This window comes from Colias croceus, chromosome 26 (assembly GCF_905220415.1).
Source record: "Colias croceus chromosome 26, ilColCroc2.1".
In the NCBI taxonomy this organism is placed as follows: Eukaryota; Metazoa; Arthropoda; class Insecta; order Lepidoptera; family Pieridae; genus Colias; species Colias croceus.
The window spans coordinates 1740394-1759808 of record NC_059562.1 but is presented as its reverse complement, the minus strand read 5'-3'; the positions used below and the strand labels follow the sequence as shown (position 1 = coordinate 1759808).

Sequence of the window (19415 nt, the reverse complement as noted above, 5' to 3'; positions counted from 1 at the left end):
GTGAACGCACTGAGAGTATTAAATTTCATTCTACTGAATACCTGTGAATATTTAAAATATTGATTTCAAATTTAATTGTTTATTTTTTTGCGAGTTTAATGAAATGTTTCATTTGTTTCAATTTTCAATACAATGGATTCAGTTTTATTTCATAATTTCAAACTAGAGAGAGGATAATTCATACGATATTATTCTTTTCATCATAACAACCTTCTACCATATTGTTATATTTGTATCTGTTCCCAAATACCTGACATTCTCTAAGGACCTATTAGGATTCAAGTTACCATAATGATCCACCAGTCTCGCCTATAAAAGATTTTTTGACATTTTTTATATTTATAAAAATGCTATTGTCTAATTTATTTTCAACCATTTTGAACTTGGCTTTCCTTTTTTTTTTTTGTGTGGTGTCTCTCAATGTTAGCCAGAAGGGCTTCTACATTTTAACGCGGACGCGGGGGTGAACTGAAGGTTCACCCTGGTAGCGACATGCGCAAGGGCGTCCCCCCTTGACGGGGATCTCGAACCTCGGCTTGGACTGTCGCTTGAGTGGAGGAGGCCAGAAGGGCCCTAATCGGACGGGAACTTGGCTTTCCATAGTACAATATCTATATGAAAATCGGTTTTATTTGCGCCGTTTGTTTTATTTCTGCTATCATATCTTGTTTGCTTACCGTACCTAAAGATAAAGGTTTTCTTATCCGTACATTAAGCTAAATACTAAATAGACAAGAGAATCGACAGGCAACAACCAGTATATACAGTAATCTAAATACACATCTGACCTGGTTTTGCTTTCGCTTTTCGTTTAAGGCTCTTTGCCTAATTAAAAATGGCAGGGGATGGAGAGGCAATGTGTAAACTCGAGGAATTAATCTTGACTGGCTGGTACATGCAACTTCGTTTTAAGTTAATCTTCTATAGAGGAAACTCAAGTTTTTGGTAGAGGACATACAGTTATGGAAGACTGTAAGAGTGTTCTTTAGAAGATTTTATTACAATTTTAGTACAATCATTGAATTAAAATATTTTTGTGAACAGAAATATCTTCAAGGTTTTAATAATTTAGATTATGAGTGACCTATGAAAAACAAATTGCTGCCAATCTGGTCTTAACAATTGTTTATATTATGTTATTACGGTAATACGGTCCGATTTGAAAAATTCTTTCAGTGTTAGATATTCTATTTATCGAGGAAGGCTATAAGATATCTACATCAAGCTAAGTGCAAAGGGAACGGAGCTATACTGGAAAAACTGCGGAAGGCTTGTGGGTGATTTTATCCCACGAACTAATTCACTTGGAAATAAAATAAGTAAAAACACTTCATTCCTTTTTAACGCGTATATTAAGCTGAAATGGATTGATCCTGTCCTCTCGAGTAATCATTGGCATCCTCGCTAGCGCCCCTATGGTGTTTGTGGTACCGTCTGCCGGCTGCTGCTGCGTTGTCGTATGCCTCTGAACCGCCTATGTTGTGACTCTCTGAGGATTCTTTTTTGGTCACCTGGAAAAGTTCAAATTTACCATATAGCTAGAAGTTTGCAATATATCAATCGCATAAAACGTAGTTGCAGAAATGGCAATCGATTACGTGTGAGAGGCTTTTATCTTTCAAATACCAATATCTTATTATTGTTAGGACCGACTTTTTGGTATTGACACATCCGCGTCGTTCCCTGTTCGTCTATGAATCAGTGGTTCCTTATGTATATGACATGATTTGTAAGCATTCAAAGTAAACGTCTAGTTGAATGTATAGATACAGGATTCTGAAGTTAATCTGCTCCAAAATTCCCTATCAAAAATCTTACCTGAACAAGTTTGCTGAAACTACTGGATCGATTTCAAATATTCTTGAAATGGGCCCACTCGGAATATATTTCGGGTCGAATGTAAAAAGAATCACATCAATCGGTCAACGCGTTTGGGCGCTATCGATGTACAAACACACAAAAAAACACAACTCGGCAGTTGAGACCCTCCTCCTTTTTGGGAAGTCAGTTAAAAAGTGAAAAAATATTGTAAAAAAGTGAGTACTTGTATTTATACATACATATAATTTGTAATACCTAATACAGTATATTAAAAATATGAGTTAATATATTTTAAAATATTTTTTCTGCTATCTATACTTTTTCTTGTCTTATTTAAGGATATTTTCATGCCGGATGAAAAGGGAATATTTTTTCGGATGAATTGGTAATTATATAATTATAATTTGGATTTCGGATGAATCGGGAATATTTTTTCGGATGAATCGGGAACTAAAATAATTCGGATGAGTTTTGCGGATGAATCGGTAATAGATCGCTATGATGATGTCCAATATTGTGGAATTCGCGTCTACCCGCATTATGGAACGCGGCTCCTTCAGCACCACTTGCCCCATTATCATACCGTCTACCAGCGTAATGTCTGCCACTTGCGTAGTCCCTACTTGACTCCCCCAGTTGGCCATCGTGGGCCAAACGTCTGGCCAGGATGGATGCGATCTTCCGCTTAAGGATTTCCCTTACTAGGTCGGATTGCGCCTCCACAATTGCTACGCAAACGAGGCATGCTAAAATTACCTGTGAATATCGAATTTGTTTTAATTTTGATGTTTCTAGAACGTCCTGAGGTTAAGATTTAAAGAAGTTAATTCAGTGTAATAAAATTTAAACTTATGATAATAAATCGTGATCTAAAAGAGAGTCAATTTTTCTATATTTACTAAAGAAAAAACAACATTTTTCGCCAGTATTTGCCTGTGTTATTTGCTTTCTTATTATGTTAGATATTTTGGCAATGTTTGTAAACATTTAAAGGAAAAGTTGTCACAGTAAAACTACGTCGAGAAACATAAACAAATCCTTACCGTGAGTTTCATTGTTATGAATTCAATAACATATCACTAGGCAGTTGATGATTGACTGTTTACTCAGGTTCTTCCGATAAACCTTTATACGCTCATTAACGAAATAATCGATTGTCATTATAAATCGATTTAACTAAATCGATTATATCTTATTATCTCGCAACATTATGATGTAATTAATTATGAGAGAACTGTTCAAAACTGCGTTTTTAATTATCATGTTTAATCTGTATTTTAGACTTATATATCTTTTTTTAATCTACTTTGTTAATTTTGTTTCTTGGACAATTTATGTAATGAGAAAGAGACTAAAGGATAATTATATTAATTATAATTAGGGCAATACAGATTGACTTTCCTTGTCCTTTTTTGGAAATAAATAAATTAACAAAATTCGTTACATTTCCTTGTCCTATTATGTTTTTTTTTTGTAAGGTTTTTCTCAATGTTAGCCAGAAGGGCTTCTACATTTTAACGCGGACGCGGGGGTGAACTGAAGGTTCACCCTGGCGACATGCACAAGGGCGTCCCCCCTTGACGGGGATCTCGAACCTCGGCTTGGGCTGTCGCTTGAGTGGAGGAGGCCAGAAGGGCCCTAATCGGACGGGGTCCTATTATGTGTGTAAGACCTTATATTTATTAGATTTTTCCTTTGTTTCAGGTAATTTCAAAACTGTGGGTGGAGACATTGAATAAGAATATTGGAAGATATAAATGATATTTTTTTTGCTGCCATCTATAAAAAAAGCGTAGAATTTTGTTATAGAATTTAATGTTTACAAATTACATTATTTTTCAATATCACATTAATAATTCATAGCCATCTTTGGTTGATAATGTCAAGATTTATAGGTGTGTTTATTACAAAACGCAGTTTTTAATTAAATTTGACATACAGATAAGCCAAGTTTATGTAGCAGCAAAACATACGTGCAAAATCCATTTTGGACTTAAATTAGGTTATTACCTAAATAGCAATAACAATGGCTCTTGGAAAGTTCCAGTACGCTATTAAACATAATATTATAAACCTCATAATTGCAAAATTACTTTAAAGTATTTTTACATAAGCCGATACGATATCGGTATGTTTCAAATTATTTGTATGAATTGTTGAAATTCGTTCGTTCTTTTCTTTCTTATCTAATACAAAAGTGTACCTATATGTAAGCTATTTTTGTATACGAAAACTAACACAGATGTAATTTCAATACTTTCTTTTGGATACCTACATATAACTACGTGTACCTAGCTATACAAAGATCTGTTTGCAAATGCATTTTTGACGAATCTCGTATATCGCTAAATAATAGTAAATTAGCAAAACTTCATGCCGCAGCTGTTAAAAATCAGGACGACTACAACCCTCACTTTTTGCGCAATAGAAGTATGTTTTCGATGCGACCTGTGGTACGATCGTGTCGTACACTCTAAAAGGTCTCTAGATGTTTTTGCCGTGAATATTTACAAGCATTTCGGATGTCAACTTTGTAATTCAACCTTCAACTTGTTCGTATAAAGTCCCTTAATGTAATTCAAAGGGTAGACTTGTAAAGGGAGAATAAATACGCATAATGTAGTAAAGTAAGTTTTGTAGAGTCGCAAATTTGTCTAACATTCTTTTCTATTAAAGTCCAAGTTTAATAGAAAAACTTAAAATGATAATTTTCACATATATTTCGGTGAAAATCTCGAATTGGTCATTCGGTTTTTTTTTTCAAGTTTTGTGCTAATTCATGTAATATTAAGTTTCATTTTCAAATCATGAGAATGAAACCTTAATAAAAAAATTTGTGTAACGAAATAATCGTAAATAATCTTTGCATAGTTTCAGATATAAAAATAATTTTTAACCGACTTCAAAAAAAGGAGGAGGTTATCAATTCGGGCGGTATATATATATTTTTTTTGTATGTACACTGATTACTCCGAGGTTTCTGTCCGATTTACGTGATTCTTTTTTGTTCGATGCGGGATGGTGTCGAATTGGTCCCATAAAAATTTTATTCGTATAGGCCCAGTAGTTTTTGTTTTATGAGCATTTTTGTCTGTATTTGTAAATGTTGCAAGTGCAAGTTTGAAGTCGGTTGTTTTTAACACAGTTATCACTTGTTTGTACTGTTATTATTTATATTTTTCATATTTTATTTTGCCAGCGCAACGCACAAGCATCAAAGAAATAAATGAATCAAGTCATAACTATATTTTAAAGCTTTATTGTTCATTTATTATACATCAATCGAATAACCCCAATCCATTCGCTAAACCACCTAGCCCCATGCCATTACCCAAACCACCAAGTCCCATACCATTCCCCAATCCATCAAGTCCCAGGCCATTTTCCAAGCCGCCTAACCCCATTCCATTCAATCCCTCGCCTCCTAGGTCGTCTAAACCTATGTCTTCCATTCCCCCTCCTCCCATTCCTTCCATATCTCCCATATCTCCCATTCCCAAGGTGGAACCTATCATATTCTCCACGTTGGAACCGATTCCATCGCCAAGGTTTGATCCAATGCTCGAAACAGCTTCCAGGGGATTGAATAATGGTTGCGCTTCTGATGCAGCAAGGTAAAAGAGGATTGGTAACTGAAAAGGTGTTGATTTTCAATATTATTGTGATGCGAATGGAATTGTAAGGAATGTATTTGTGTAGAATTTGGTATGAATGCGATTAATTTACGACTCATGATTACTTTCTGGAAGTAAATACTTAGTGTTTTAAAGAACAAAAAAAAACAGGAATATTGAAATTATTAGACAATTTACGGAAAGAATAAGATTAAGAATAAGTTTAAGTTCTCCCTTAAAATTCGTGTGTTCATAATTATTACAAAAACATTATTGAAAAAAGTAATAATGTTCTAAGTGTTAATAACGTAGCTTAAAAATTATCTCTCTCAACCATCAGATGACACGCCTTATCTGTGATACAAAAAAATATACAAGAATAATTGTACTCACAAAAATTTTCATGTTGATAACTGGACGGTCGTTGCTTAATTGAAACGTTATCTCGTCTCATCGTTTTTATAAACTATTAAGAATATTGAATAATAACGTCTATAAAAGCGTATGTAATTAACTTTAAAAGGGTTTTGGTTTTCCCAAATAGATTTCGATTTTTGACGTTTTACAGATAGGAAGATGGTTAAGTTTCTTGTTCATATGGTGTAGATTTAGAGTAAGTGGTATTACCACAGATAAATGAGCATTAAGGATGAGTGGTTTTTGACATTTTTGACATTAAAATTTACTTTCCTCAAAAAAAGAATCTTGTATTCACTTTTTTATTTTTGAACATTTTTTTACTTCTTTTAGGTACATTGATTTTAATATTTCGATTCCAATTAAACAATATAATGTGCATATGAAACCAATTAATTTAATAATAGCAGTATCTTTTCTAAACATTCTTCATTGCGACGTTAAAAATTGCTCTAAATTAAAAAATTATATTTTTCTCATGTCTAAGAAAAATCATGTTAATGGGACACACGTTTAATATATAATGTAAAATGTAGGTTTTATAGTAGACGAATGCTTGACACGAATTAGGTTGAGTTCACAATTTAATATCGTGAAATCTTACGCTTGCAAATTTCTCTTCGATATTAAAACGGAAATAATTAATGTCCCCATGTTGCGTATTTTCATAATGTATTTCTTGCTTTTAATGAGAAATATGAATTATTATATGGTAGAGCCTGTCCTTTTATAAAAGAACTAGCTCACCGCCCGCGGCTTCGCCCGCTTTGTCTAAAACCTAATAAATTATATACTAAAACCTTCCTCTTGAATCACTCTATCTTTAAAAAAAACCGCATCAAAATCCGTTGCGTAGTTTTAAAGATTTAAGCATACAAAGGACATACGGATAGAGAAAGCGACTTTATTTTATACTATGTAGTGAAGAAAATAATGAATATAACTCATGCAATTATGGAATTGTATCCGATCATTGATAAGTATGCAAAGTTAGAATTAAATATTATGTTCGTTTAAAATGGGTCAAAATCGTGTATAGGAGTCGGTTACATACAAACATACAGGTGAAGCTAATAAAAGCGAGTTAAAAAGAACGAACAGTAAATAAATAATATATACCTACTAATATTATAAAGCTGAAGAGTTTGTTTGTTTGAACGCGCTAATCTCGGGAACTGCTGGTCCGATTTGAAAAATTCTTTCGGTGTTAGATAGCTCATTTATCGAAGAAGGCTATATATTATCACGCTACGACCAACAGGAGAGGAGCCACGGGGGTGAAACCGCGAGGAGCAGCTAGTCTGTTATATAGCAACACGTTTGTAACTTAGGAAATTTACTTAAACCATCTATTTTTAATACAATTAACGAAGGACTAATCAATCCAAGCTTATGACCTTTAGAATGTACATATTAACATTTAAATGTCACCGCGTTTTTTAACCCTCATCAATTAAAGGGATGATATATTATGTGTTAACATTCCCAAGGTTGACGAAGGTTCTCATTGCCTTGTTTATTTTTGTGTGTTTGTATCTAGCGTTGTTCGAGTATGTGAAAGATTTGTATTTATATAGAGCTATGTTGGGTGACAATAAAATCAGGTTTCTGATAATTCCAACCTATATTTTATTTATTTAATCTACAAGAAGTAATTTTCTTTATGCTTTTCACTCAGACGCGAAAGAGATGTTTTCTAAGGACTAAGTAATGAAATAAAACGCTTTGTATATACGTCTCAATGAACATTACCTATAAATACCTGAATAAAATTAGATGTATTTCAGGAAAAGCAATATACAAAGTGGGAAGCAGCTTTTCTTCTGACTTCTGGCTTTATTAATAAACTGTAGATAATTTGCAAATGTTGCAGCAGCGTATTGTGTGACATAGCAACAATGAAATACAAGTAGCTTTTGTAACGTAGCTGAATACGAGGAAAGCGCATTCTTAACCGAACAAAAGTGAACTATTTTACAAGATTTGTAGTTGTGTACCCGTGTGCCAAGGTAAATTGAACCTTATTGCATGACAGTAGAGTTCAATATCGCGACACGAGCCGGTGTGAAATGAGTGAACGTTTTCGACGAGTTATTTCGCTCTTCATTTAGTGATATTTTACAGGAGAGGCATCGTTGCTGTAATTAACACTGGAAACGAAAAACTTGAACGAGCTTTGAAATAAGGCACTGTGGGTCTGTACTCTGTGAAGGATAGCGCGTGGAATTTGATTGAAACGTTTGCTGTTTAATTTTTATTTTGTATAGTTGCATTACGTGAAAATAAATGCAATGCCTTTTTCTGAAAATTGTACTCTTGTACGTGTGTCAATGGACACACGTAATATATTTCTCAAACTTTTATGCTCACGCTACTTTTTAACCTAGAACATAGGTACATTGTTTCATTCTTATTTCAAAGGGTACATTTGGTAGGGTACAAAAACACAAAGTTAACAAACAAAAACAAAACATTTATTTCATCAACAAATTCCCGTCCTACATTATACCCTCGCCTTCCATACCCTGGCCATACGAGTTGCCGTAATTGCCCAAGCCTCTGTTGTACCCGTTGTACCCGTTGGCGCCGTACCCTAAGTTGTTGTACCCTTGACCGCCGCCCATGTTGTGGTACCCAGAATCTTCGCTCTGTTGTATCTATGAAATAATGATAATATATCAGATATCTCTGTGATTGTGTGTTGATAAAAGACACAATACTAGCACATACATGCAATAGCGTTAATGTTTTGTATTTTTCGATTTATGACCTAGAATTAGTTTTTATGGGGCTTATTGTGATCTGTTTTAGGACTAACATCAATAATCGAAAGATTTCGTTACAGTTAGAAGATAGAAATTCTTTTAGAAATGAAGGAAATTTTTTTTTTCTAACTCGTCATAGATACAAGTTTGGAAACTTTATTGCTCAATCTGAACAGGATAAGATGATGATTTCTGGCCCTCTGTAGGATACATTAGTAGGTGTGGATGCATTTAGCCGCACATAATATGTGTGTCCGTTTTGTTTTTTTTTTATGTATCGTTACTAAATTCAATGTACGTTTTGGTTTAATTGCTGTAAGTAAAATTTTTAAATAAATAAGTCCTGATTGAAGAAAAATGTGACTTTATCATTTCAATATTACTTACATTGCTAATCCTCCTGTTGTGTGCACCTATGTTGTGATATCCGCCCATACCAGAATTCTGGTAGCCCTGGCTAGATTGTCCGCCCAAGCCATTTGCGTATGCTTGGTTTCCATACCCCCCGCCGTGCACGAAATTTCTGAAGAGCCCTCCCAGACCGAACAGTTGGGCCTGCGATGCCACGACGCAAGTGAGCACGAGAATCACCTGAAATTTAAATCATAATATAAATAACTAGCTTACCGCCCACGTCTTCGCCCGCTTTCTCTAAAACCTAATAAATTATATACTAAAACCTTCCTCTTAAATCACACTATCTATTAAAAAAACCGCATCAAAATCCGCTGCGTTGTTTTAAATATTTAAGCATACAAAGGGATAGGGACAGAAGCTTTGTTTTATACTATGTAGTGATGTGGAGAATTTCGTCGACACGTATAGATGCTTTTAGATTGCAGATCATCGGAAATGGAATGCTATAAGGCTGGATAAATATAATATAGGTCTAATTGAAATAATGTTGTCTCTTCACTATAAACTAACTGTATTTATCAAACATAATTAAATCATATGCTATATGAAAACGGATTAAATATGTACCTATATTGGACTAATTCGAAACTGGATACCTGGTTTTTTAGGCACTAAATTTTAAAAAGATTATCGAATTACAACTTTTCAATTAAGGAGTTATGTGGTCTTCTTTCTTTTGGTCTTAATTTGATTGGAAATATTAGATTACCTAAGAGCTGTGGGACTAAATTAAATAAAAATAGTGACCGGGAAAATTACGAGCAGAAAAGACTTCGGAATTCGGAATAAAATAACATTAGAAAAGTTAAAAACATTATCTACACTTGGTTATTGAAAAAAATATTTGATAGTTAATGAAGTTGAAAAAAATCAGATCTGTCTAAAACTTTTCGTTAATTTTTTTTTTTTTTATAAAAAAATTACACTTACAGCGAGCTTCATGTTGAACGTTTTCAACGAATGAATGTTTAATTTTTTCGGAACCATATTATATAGTGTAGATAATAAATTAGAGGACGTATTATCTAATTAATTTAAAGATAAAAAACAATTAATAAACGATTTAAAAATGTCCCGCTACTAGCGTATTTAGGCGGATTCCACTAAGGGGTCGTTAAGAAATCACACTGAAGTAGGTACATTACATAAACGACATCAGTTATATAAAAGCCTAATTATTCTTTTATATAATGGAATACAGTACAAAATATAAAGTAAAATAATTCTGAATATATTCTGAATATTAATATTATAAATGCGAAAGTATAACTCTGTCTGTTTGTCTGTTACTCCATCACGCCTTAACTACTGAACCAATTTGCATGAAATTTGATATAGAGATATTTTGATAGCCGAGAAAGGACATAGGCTACTTTTTACCCCGGGACATAGGATAGGTTTTATCACGGAAATCCCACGGGAACGGGAACTATGCGGTTCTTTCTTTGACTGCGCGGGCGAAGTCGCGGGCGGAAAGCTAGTTCTGAATAAAAATCTAATGGTTCTGTCGATCACGACTGACGAACATATGACATATATTTTTGTAGTACAACCACAGAATACATAATAGTAGCTAAACGCTACAGAACGGACACTCTCCGCCTCCCGCCAAAATTAAACACTTACCTCACCCCGCACGATCAGACATGTTATGGTACCCATTTCCCCGCAAGGACGATACCAACGACGTCTTTAGACGAAACGCAACGAAGATTGACAACATTAATCAAATTGACTTAAAGCAATTTTATTATTTTGGATTTGTGATTATCGTTTTTCGTAGAAAATGGTTAGATATTGTGCTGTTTACGGATGTATTTCATCAGAAAAACGCGAATTTTTTTTTACGCTAGTCACAAATGTGCCAACCATAAAGAGTTTACACACACATTTGCAGTCTCTACAGTGTGACTGTCAAAACTATAATTTTGTATGGAGTGTCCGGGGTGTGGTACAACCCTATATTTTTTTTAGTTTTCGTCTTTAAAAGTACTAGGTAAATGTGTGTAGGTATTTCACACATTTACCAAAAGCAAATACAGATAGAATAAAAATAAAATAAATTGAAATAGTAATTGCCATCTAGCGACGTAAAAGTGAAACATTTCAAACATACATTGACTTAGAACATACTCTTGCCTCGATAGTCGAGCATCAAAAGCATGTAGAAAAAATAATTCATTTCCAACAATAATTGTCAACCAGCAAATAACTAAAGGTTTTAAAAAAATTGTGGGTATAAAAACGAAGCCAAGGAGTACGTCGACCCTAATATAAAAATAATTCGACGTTGAATAATTAAGTTTCTGTCCGTTCCTTTCTTTAAGAAACAAGCTAGTGGTTTATATTGGTTTAAAAGTTAAAGTACAATCGGATTTAAAACAAATTTACAAATAGATTGATTAATTAGAAATTTAAATTTCGACGACCAAGGGTGGTAGGTAGATGGTGATTTTAATATTGTGAGACTACCCTCAATATAATTTTTTGCCAGGTAGATATTCTTGTTATTTAAGGTATTTGGTGTTTTTAAATTATTTATAACAGACCATATGAAAGGAATATTACCTAAATAAAGAAAAGGAAATATAATATACGGCAGATGCTATTCGATGCATGATTTAAAAGTCAATTATTTGAGGATTTGTCACCAATCACACGCGGGATTTGGAATTTCAAAAGGAATGCAGGATAAGCTCAAGGATATGAAACTAACAAGAATATTTTCCTTTCCTCGATAATAAATTGCTTATGTAGGTTGTTTATGTAAAGTGTTGGTTTTTTTCAATAAAATTGTTTAAATTTGTATTATAGGAATGGTGTTTTGTAAAGTAAATGGGACTATTTACTATTTATCAGTTTGTGTAGATTTGCGAATCTCATCCCCTTTTAACTTTTCGGTTTAGACATTACTATAAAAAACATTATTCTTTTGAACGTAACACCTATTAAATGTTGATACCAAAAGTCAGGATTCAGGCTATATTCCATGAAATATAATAACAACAACTCTACACATAAATTTATTATCTATTCCTAAATCATATGATACAGATCAAAGATTTCTTTGTGTATAAGTAAAAGATAGCATTATTTGTTATTCGTTCTAAATAACAATAGGTAAATGGAAAGTTCATGTTTTCATAAATATAGTATTTTCTAAAATATTAATTAAGGTTTAAATCTGAACTACAATTATAACATTTTGCATCAAATAATTAATTGTTCCAGACATTAAATTTCGCAAACGCCACACAAAGAAAATGTTCAAATTTAAATTCAAATTTCATTTATTTACAAGAATGTAGTTACAAAAAAGGTGTTGTTACAATATTAAGGCGCTAATACATTCTACCCACTATTTGGGTGTGCAAATATTTAAATGGAAATAAGTTTACTATTAATTTAATAAAATTACTTATAATTTTATTAAATTAATAGTTTAAATTCATTCGAGTAGAAATGGCGGGGGCTATCTTTCGTCTGCAACGTTCTACGGTGGCGTTAATAAATTAAACAATTTAATTTAATTGCAAATGAGACTAAAAGTCTGTACTAGCTCAGCTTTGTCTCCGTCGTGGAGTTAACCGTCCGATATAGAAGACAATATTTTAAGGAATATTTTAAAGTATTTATTGTCTTTTGTTATTAGGTTATATTGTATATTTGAGTATGTGAATTGTATTTTTCTGCTTGCTCAATAAGCATTGCTGTTTTTTAAAAATTACTAGACTTCCGCCCGCGGCTTCGCCCGCGTTTTCAAAGGAAAACCCGTATAGTTCCCGTTCCCGTGGGATTTCCGGGATAAAAACTATCCTATGTGTTAAGCCAAGTTACCCTCTATATATGTGCTAAATTTCATTGTAATCGGTTCTGTAGAATTTGCGTGAAAGAGTAACAAACAAACACACATACACATCCTCACAAACTTTCGCATTTATTAAATTAGTAGGATTAAATTTCATAAAAGGGAATTTCGTTTAGTCATATTATCATAGCAATTTACCAAATAGCTGCTAACTAACAACGCGACTGTTTTTAACAGGCCCATTTTCAAACGTTTAAACGTCATATTTGCATATAAGTTAGATATCATAATTTAATAGGAAAATTAATGAACAATAACGAATAAAAATAATAGTTTATTTTCATCTCGAGGTTTTATATTTTATGCGATCAAGCCTTGCTGGTTGCCCGCACCGTAGTTGTTGCCGAACTGCGAAGCGCCCTTCTGGTAGCGGTTGAAGCCGCCACCAGCCAGCGCAGCTTGGTCGAATGCAGTACTACCGCCTATGTTGTGGGTCTCGTCGCTTTCTACGTGGTTTATCTGGAGAGAAAGACGTGGGTAAAGTGGGTGGTGCTATGAAATATAGTGATAGTTAAGTTAGTCAGAGATGAGTGTTGAGTTAAATGCATAAAGAGGCAATGAAAAGACAGGGGTCGTAAATTAAGTGGGTGATAGGTAAAAATTTTATGTGTTTTTGTTTATTTAAATAAGAGGGTGATAAATATAGCGGAAAGTATTTTGTTTTAAGAGGATTTTTGGTATAAGTTTAAAGACTTTTCTTTTGTATTTTTAATGAATGATGCTGTTTAAAGCGAAATTAAGCTCCTTGGCTATCTCAAATTTGTTAGTGCGAACAATAGTTTTATTATATAAATGTATATACTCACGGAAGTTTTACTAGTGTGGTGAGATCCGATGTTGTGGAAGTTGCTTACGCCAGCGATATGCGCGGCCTGCAAGCCGAGGCCAGACTCGCCGTTGGTCAAGCTCTGGGCACCGTACTGGCCGCCGTGAGCGAAGTTATCGTTCATCATACCGGTACCCACGCCAGTTCCCATACCGGTGCCAATACCGTTCAGCATACCGGTACCTATACCGGTACCAATGTCAGTGCCAATATCGTCTATACCTGACCCTAAATCAGACCCAATACCCAACCCGGTCCCTATTCCTGTCGTGTCGTCATCCAAACCAAATTGGTTAAATAACGGTGTAGCTTCTAGTGCTAAAAAGCAGCTTAATAACGCGACAATCTGTAAAGAAAAGTAATATTTAGTTGCGTAATATTTCTGATTTGTATGAAATCTACACTAATATTATAAAGAGGAAAACTTTGTTTGTTTGTTTGTTTGTTTGATTGTAATGAATAGGCTCATAAACTACTGGACCGATTTTAAAAATTCTTTCACCATTCGAAAGCTACATTATCCACGTGTAATATAGGATAGGTTTTATCCCGGAAATTCCACGGGATCGGGAACTATGCGAGTTTTTCTTTGAAACCGCGGGCGGAGCCGCCGGCGGAAAGCTATCCTGATAAGCATTATATATAGAGCGTATGGCATATGGTATCTTTTCTGTAATATAAATATAGTTTCTATATCTGCAGTCCTGCCCCATAGCAGAATTCCATAGGACATAATGCTATGAAAGTAGCTAAAATAAACCAATCTAGCCGTGTCTTCATCGGTGAGATGCCTTATTCTTCGAACTGCATATGCAGCTGAACTAAGCTTAGCAGCGGTGGTGGCAACATGGGCCCCCCATTGTAGCTTCTCATCTAGTGTCAAACCAAGAAAAACCTTCCCGTTTAAAATAAGATCCTTTTACACTTTTTTTTACATTTGGAAGAATAAATTCTACACAATTTGTTTTTTTTTGCATTTAATAATAAATTATTAAGCATTGAACCAATTGGATATGCGTAAAAGAGCAGAGATTACTTCGTCAACATTTGTGTCATGTCTATCCACATTAAATATTAATGAGGTGTCATCTGCAAAAAGTACCATTTCACACATATTCTGCAAATAATAAGGTAGGTCATTAATATACACTAAGAACAAAAACGGTCCTAAGATAGATCCCTGCGGAACACCTATATAAATCGGCGCACCGCGAGATTCCTCTCCGTTAACAACAACTTTTATCATAATATCGAAATTTCCGTTGAACAAGTTGAATTTTTCAAGTTTTATTTTAACAAAGTAACACACATTCATACAAAGTAAACTTTTTAATATAGATTTTAAGATATTTAAGATATCCTAAACATTACTCAAATCGAACATCTCAAGTTTTTTTTTCTAAACAATATTGTTTAACACAAATAAATTAATAATAACAATAAAAAAAACTTACAGTATACTTCATAGTGCTGTCTCTTCGGAGGACGAGGTTTCAATGTGCCACAAACAGAAATAATTTACCTTTATATTTTATGTCATTAGCTTAATACATTTTGCAATATATTTAGTTGAATTAATTTTACGTGATTCCTTGATATGTTTTTAACCGGTTACGTGGCTAAACAATTACAAAAAATCGTGTTGTCTTATAATAATTAGTAATTACATAGATATCGAAAAATATTAGATATATGTAATTAGTAGTTAATTTCCAAATTAACATTTCATAGATCATTCAACATTAGGTATCTACGTTTAATTCCATCTTTTTCTTACTTATCTTTAGTAGGTATAGCTGCTTAAATATTTTTTTGAGTAACATGTAAATATGTTTGAGTCATAGAAATCTAAATAACAAGACACTAGAAGTCGTAAGCGCGCGTGATCTTGTTGCCACTCAGGTGACTTCCAAGCCACCAGTGCGTTCGTCGCTGTTCAGTTGCTCTCGAGACGTATGTGTGTAAACATGTTGTTTCAGCATTTCCCATTGCGGAAATTCTTCCATAAGTTGTAATTATACTATAGTCCTTTTCACCTAAGATGATTCCTGTGACATATCGATTGTTGACACGTGTAGAGATTGCCTTTACTGAAATCGTATCAATTGTTTTCAATAATCGATAATATTTTATATGGAAATGAAATAAATTTGAATAAAGGACCAAAATTAGTTATTTCGGCATTTCGCCAACAATTAACTAAGGAATCTTATCAAACAACATGTAATCGACTCCAAAATTTTCTAAGATTTGTTTAAATCTTAGTTAGAAAATTTTGGAGCTCACTAGAAAATTTTGAAGCTCATTAGTACCGTTGTAAATTTTTATCTTTTTGTGGTGTAATTAATAGACAATAACCGCTAATGAAGATTTAAAGTAGTCCTATTATATTTAGCCGTAGCAACAACTGATAATTTTAAAGCCGCAAATGTCTATTTGATGTTATTTAAAATTGTAACGCACCTTTAATTTTTTTTAAATATACCTATGGAGTTATTACTGACCCCGTTTTTAATACATTAAACAAATAATTGCTTAAACGTTAAACCATTTTAAAACTGAGATTCATTTGCAAACAACGCTGAAATTGCTCGTAAATCAATATTCCTATTTTGTCGTTTATTTACTCGGCTATTAAAATCAGAAATGTTTTCTACGGTTTTGCCGTACTGTAAGTAGGCTGCTCTGGAATATATCTGAAATTTTATTTTGTAAGCCGTAGTGGCCGACTTAACAGCATCATAAGGTTCGGTGAGCGTTTTTATTTGAAAAACGTTTGTTTTGCGTTCTTAATTTATTATTTAAACCAGTGACCCGCCTTTTCTTTTTTTTTTCTGTTTTGTACTGAAGTCATTTAAATTTTAAGCAAATAGAAAAAAAAGCAAAGATCTCTACGTGAATTAAATTTACTATGTACCAAGATCTGAGTTGACAAGAAATTTCTACAGAGTGATAGTAGCTAGGTACTTAAAACACTAATTTTAATTTGTACACATTGTACAATGAACTGTTTAAAAAAACACGCGTTAACAACCCTTTCAATTTAAGTAGGTAGTAGGTACCTACATCAGTGCAAAATAATAAATTAATATATTTTGTAACGAAGTCCATATTCATTTTCCATGAAAGATATTTCATTATACTTTCATTATTAAATATTACTCTGAAAATTGTGAGCAAATTAACGTTTATTATAATTTTCCTTTATTTTGCTACAGGTGCGGTGGATGTTTTTGTTATAGATTTAAAATAATTTTAAACATCGGTGTTCTGTGTGACACAAGATAATTACATTATAATAATTTTAAACAATGGTAAGTAAGTAATTAATTGCCGGATACGTCCGCATTTATTTGTAGTATAAACAGAAAACTTTAATTGAGTTTAGGCAGTTAGTTCACAGTTCGTTATAATAATCAGAAATAAAAAAACTCATTAGTTCCGATTTTGATGGTCTGTATAAATTTTGCATTAGTTTTCAACTGTCCTATTAATACAGACTGGTTAAAAGATCAAAAAATAAAATGTATAAACCTCAAAAGAACCCGATACATATGATAGCTTCACCTTATCGCATCCAAAATAGAAAATAGTCGGAAACCAATCAAGATGTGGGACTAATACCGAAGGTTCTTCACCTCACACTATCTTGATGATATTAGGGTTTTTTCTACAGCCCTCAAGTGAGGTAATTTGCACTCTCTAACTTGGGAATTAGGTTAGTTTTCCATCGTTGTTGTTACAAGGATGCGAGGTGCAGTCACTTAATTATATCTCGTAAAGATTTATGCATCGAAATTGTTGTATCTATGAATATTATTATGAAAATATTTTGTCGTGTAGAAGGTAACACCCATATCGTAATACTGTGCCCAGGCTCCATCCACGAATGTAGATGTTCCGTATTGTGATATTTTTGAACAGTACTGTAGATTTACATATTAGGTATAATATTTCCCTACTAAAATATGAACGTTAATATTATGTCTGTAACGTCAAAACCACTGAACCGTGAGGAAGGACGTAGGCTACTTTAAAAAAAAAAACGACGAATGACGTAAACGACGGAATCGCGGACGAAGTCGCGGGCAAAAGCTAGTAACAATAAATAAAGCACCCCAAGCAATTCGAAAACTCTCATTCAATGACTCAATTTCCTACCGTTCAAGCGCCATCTACCCACTGTATATTTGTAGGTATATTATCATAATAATTATCATCTTCTTTATCTTAATTATCATAATTTGATAAGTATATAGAAACAAAACAAAAACGAATAAAAAAATAGTTTATTTCCAATCTCGAGTTTTTCTATTTTATCCAATCAAGCCTTGCTGGTTGCCCGCACCGTAGTTGTTGCCGAATTGCGAAGCTCCGTTCAGGTAGTGGCCAAAGCCACCACCAGCGGCCGCACCTTGGTTGAACCCAGTACCACCGCCTATGTTGTGGGTCTCGTCGTTTTCTACGTGGTTGACCTGGAGAGAAAGACGTGGGTAAAGTGGGTGGTGCTAAGAAAGAATAGATAGATGAGTGTTGAGTTAAACGCGTAAGATGTAATGAAAAGACAGCGGTCGTGGGTAAAGTGCGTGGTGATAGGTAAAAATTATGTGTTTTTGGTTATTTAAATATGAGGATGATAAATAGCGGCGAGTATTTTGTTATAAGAGAAGTTTGGTTATAAGTTAAAAGACTTTTCTTTTGTATTTTTAATGAATGATACTATTTCAAGCGAAATTAAGCTCTTTGGCCATCTAGAAGTTGTTAGTGCGAACAATAGTTTTATTATATAGATTATATACTCACTGAAGATTGACTAGTATGGTGAGATCCGATGTTGTGGAAGTTGCCTCCGCCAGCGCTCTGCGCGGCCTGCGAGCCGAGACCGGACGCACCGTTGGCCAAGCTCTGTCCACCATACTGGCCGCCGTGAGCGAAATTACTCTCACTCTGTTGGGGAATCATGCCTCCGTTCATCATTCCAGCACCCATCCCGTTGACCATACCAGTGCCCATGCCGTTCATCATACCGGTGCCCATGCCACTTCCCATACCGGTGCCCATACCGTTAATCATACCGGTACCCATGCCAGTTCCCATACCGGTGCCCATACCGTTCATCATACCGGTGCCCATGCCAGTTCCCATACCGGTGCCAATACCGTTCATCATACCAGTACCCATTCCAGTACCCATGCCGGTGCCAATACCGTTCATCATACCAGTGCCCATACCAGTTCCCATGCCTGTACCCATACCGGTACCCATGCCCATACCGTTACCCACACCGGTACCCATGCCCATGCCTGACCCTAAACCAGACCCCATACCCATCCCCGTCCCCATTCCTGTCCCCATTCCTGTCCCCATTCCATTCCCCATACCAGCTGTACCCAAACCAAATTGGTTAAATAACGGTGTAGCTTCTAGTGCTAAAAAGCAGCTTAATAAAGCGACAATCTGTAAATAAAAGGAATATAAATTAGTTGCGTCATATTTATGGTTTGTATGAAATCATAATCTGTATCATAATAATGTATCTACTTATTAAATAAAGTTCGTATGACGGGTCGTTAAAATAATGTATAATCTTTCATCAAAATATCGAAATTTCCATTGACACAAATTGAATTTTTCAAGTTTTGTTTTGACACAGTTACAAACATTCATACAAATTAAGCTTTATAATA

At 34.1% G+C, this 19415-nt stretch overlaps 5 protein-coding genes across 5 annotated transcripts in view; 1 reads left to right on the top strand and 4 right to left on the bottom strand.

Annotated features, from left to right (window-relative positions):
* Positions 1–19415, top strand: part of LOC123703450 (calsyntenin-1) — a 177270-nt gene that overhangs the window by 75522 nt on the left and 82333 nt on the right. The gene's annotated exons all lie outside the window — the stretch shown is intronic.
* On the bottom strand, positions 1853–2911 carry LOC123703455. Its single transcript, XM_045651448.1, has 2 exons — positions 2865–2911; positions 1853–2577 (listed from the first exon to the last, which is right to left on the bottom strand). Exons 1-2 carry the CDS (start codon positions 2874–2876, stop codon positions 2272–2274), a joined length of 318 nt encoding a protein of 105 aa, XP_045507404.1. The 5' UTR covers positions 2877–2911; the 3' UTR covers positions 1853–2271.
* LOC123703454 (glycine-rich protein DC9.1-like) lies at positions 8305–9977 on the bottom strand. The gene is made up of 3 exons (XM_045651447.1): positions 9965–9977; positions 9005–9208; positions 8305–8509 (listed from the first exon to the last, which is right to left on the bottom strand). The coding sequence occupies exons 1-3, from the start codon at positions 9974–9976 to the stop codon at positions 8351–8353; spliced, it is 375 nt and encodes a 124-aa protein (XP_045507403.1). The 5' UTR covers position 9977; the 3' UTR covers positions 8305–8350.
* Positions 13181–15229, bottom strand: LOC123703453 (putative per-hexamer repeat protein 5). Its single transcript, XM_045651446.1, has 3 exons — positions 15183–15229; positions 13709–14074; positions 13181–13361 (listed from the first exon to the last, which is right to left on the bottom strand). The coding sequence occupies exons 1-3, from the start codon at positions 15192–15194 to the stop codon at positions 13203–13205; spliced, it is 537 nt and encodes a 178-aa protein (XP_045507402.1). The 5' UTR covers positions 15195–15229; the 3' UTR covers positions 13181–13202.
* Positions 18007–19037, bottom strand: LOC123703451 (period circadian protein-like). Its single transcript, XM_045651443.1, has 2 exons — positions 18532–19037; positions 18007–18203 (listed from the first exon to the last, which is right to left on the bottom strand). Exons 1-2 carry the CDS (start codon positions 19027–19029, stop codon positions 18045–18047), a joined length of 657 nt encoding a protein of 218 aa, XP_045507399.1. The 5' UTR covers positions 19030–19037; the 3' UTR covers positions 18007–18044.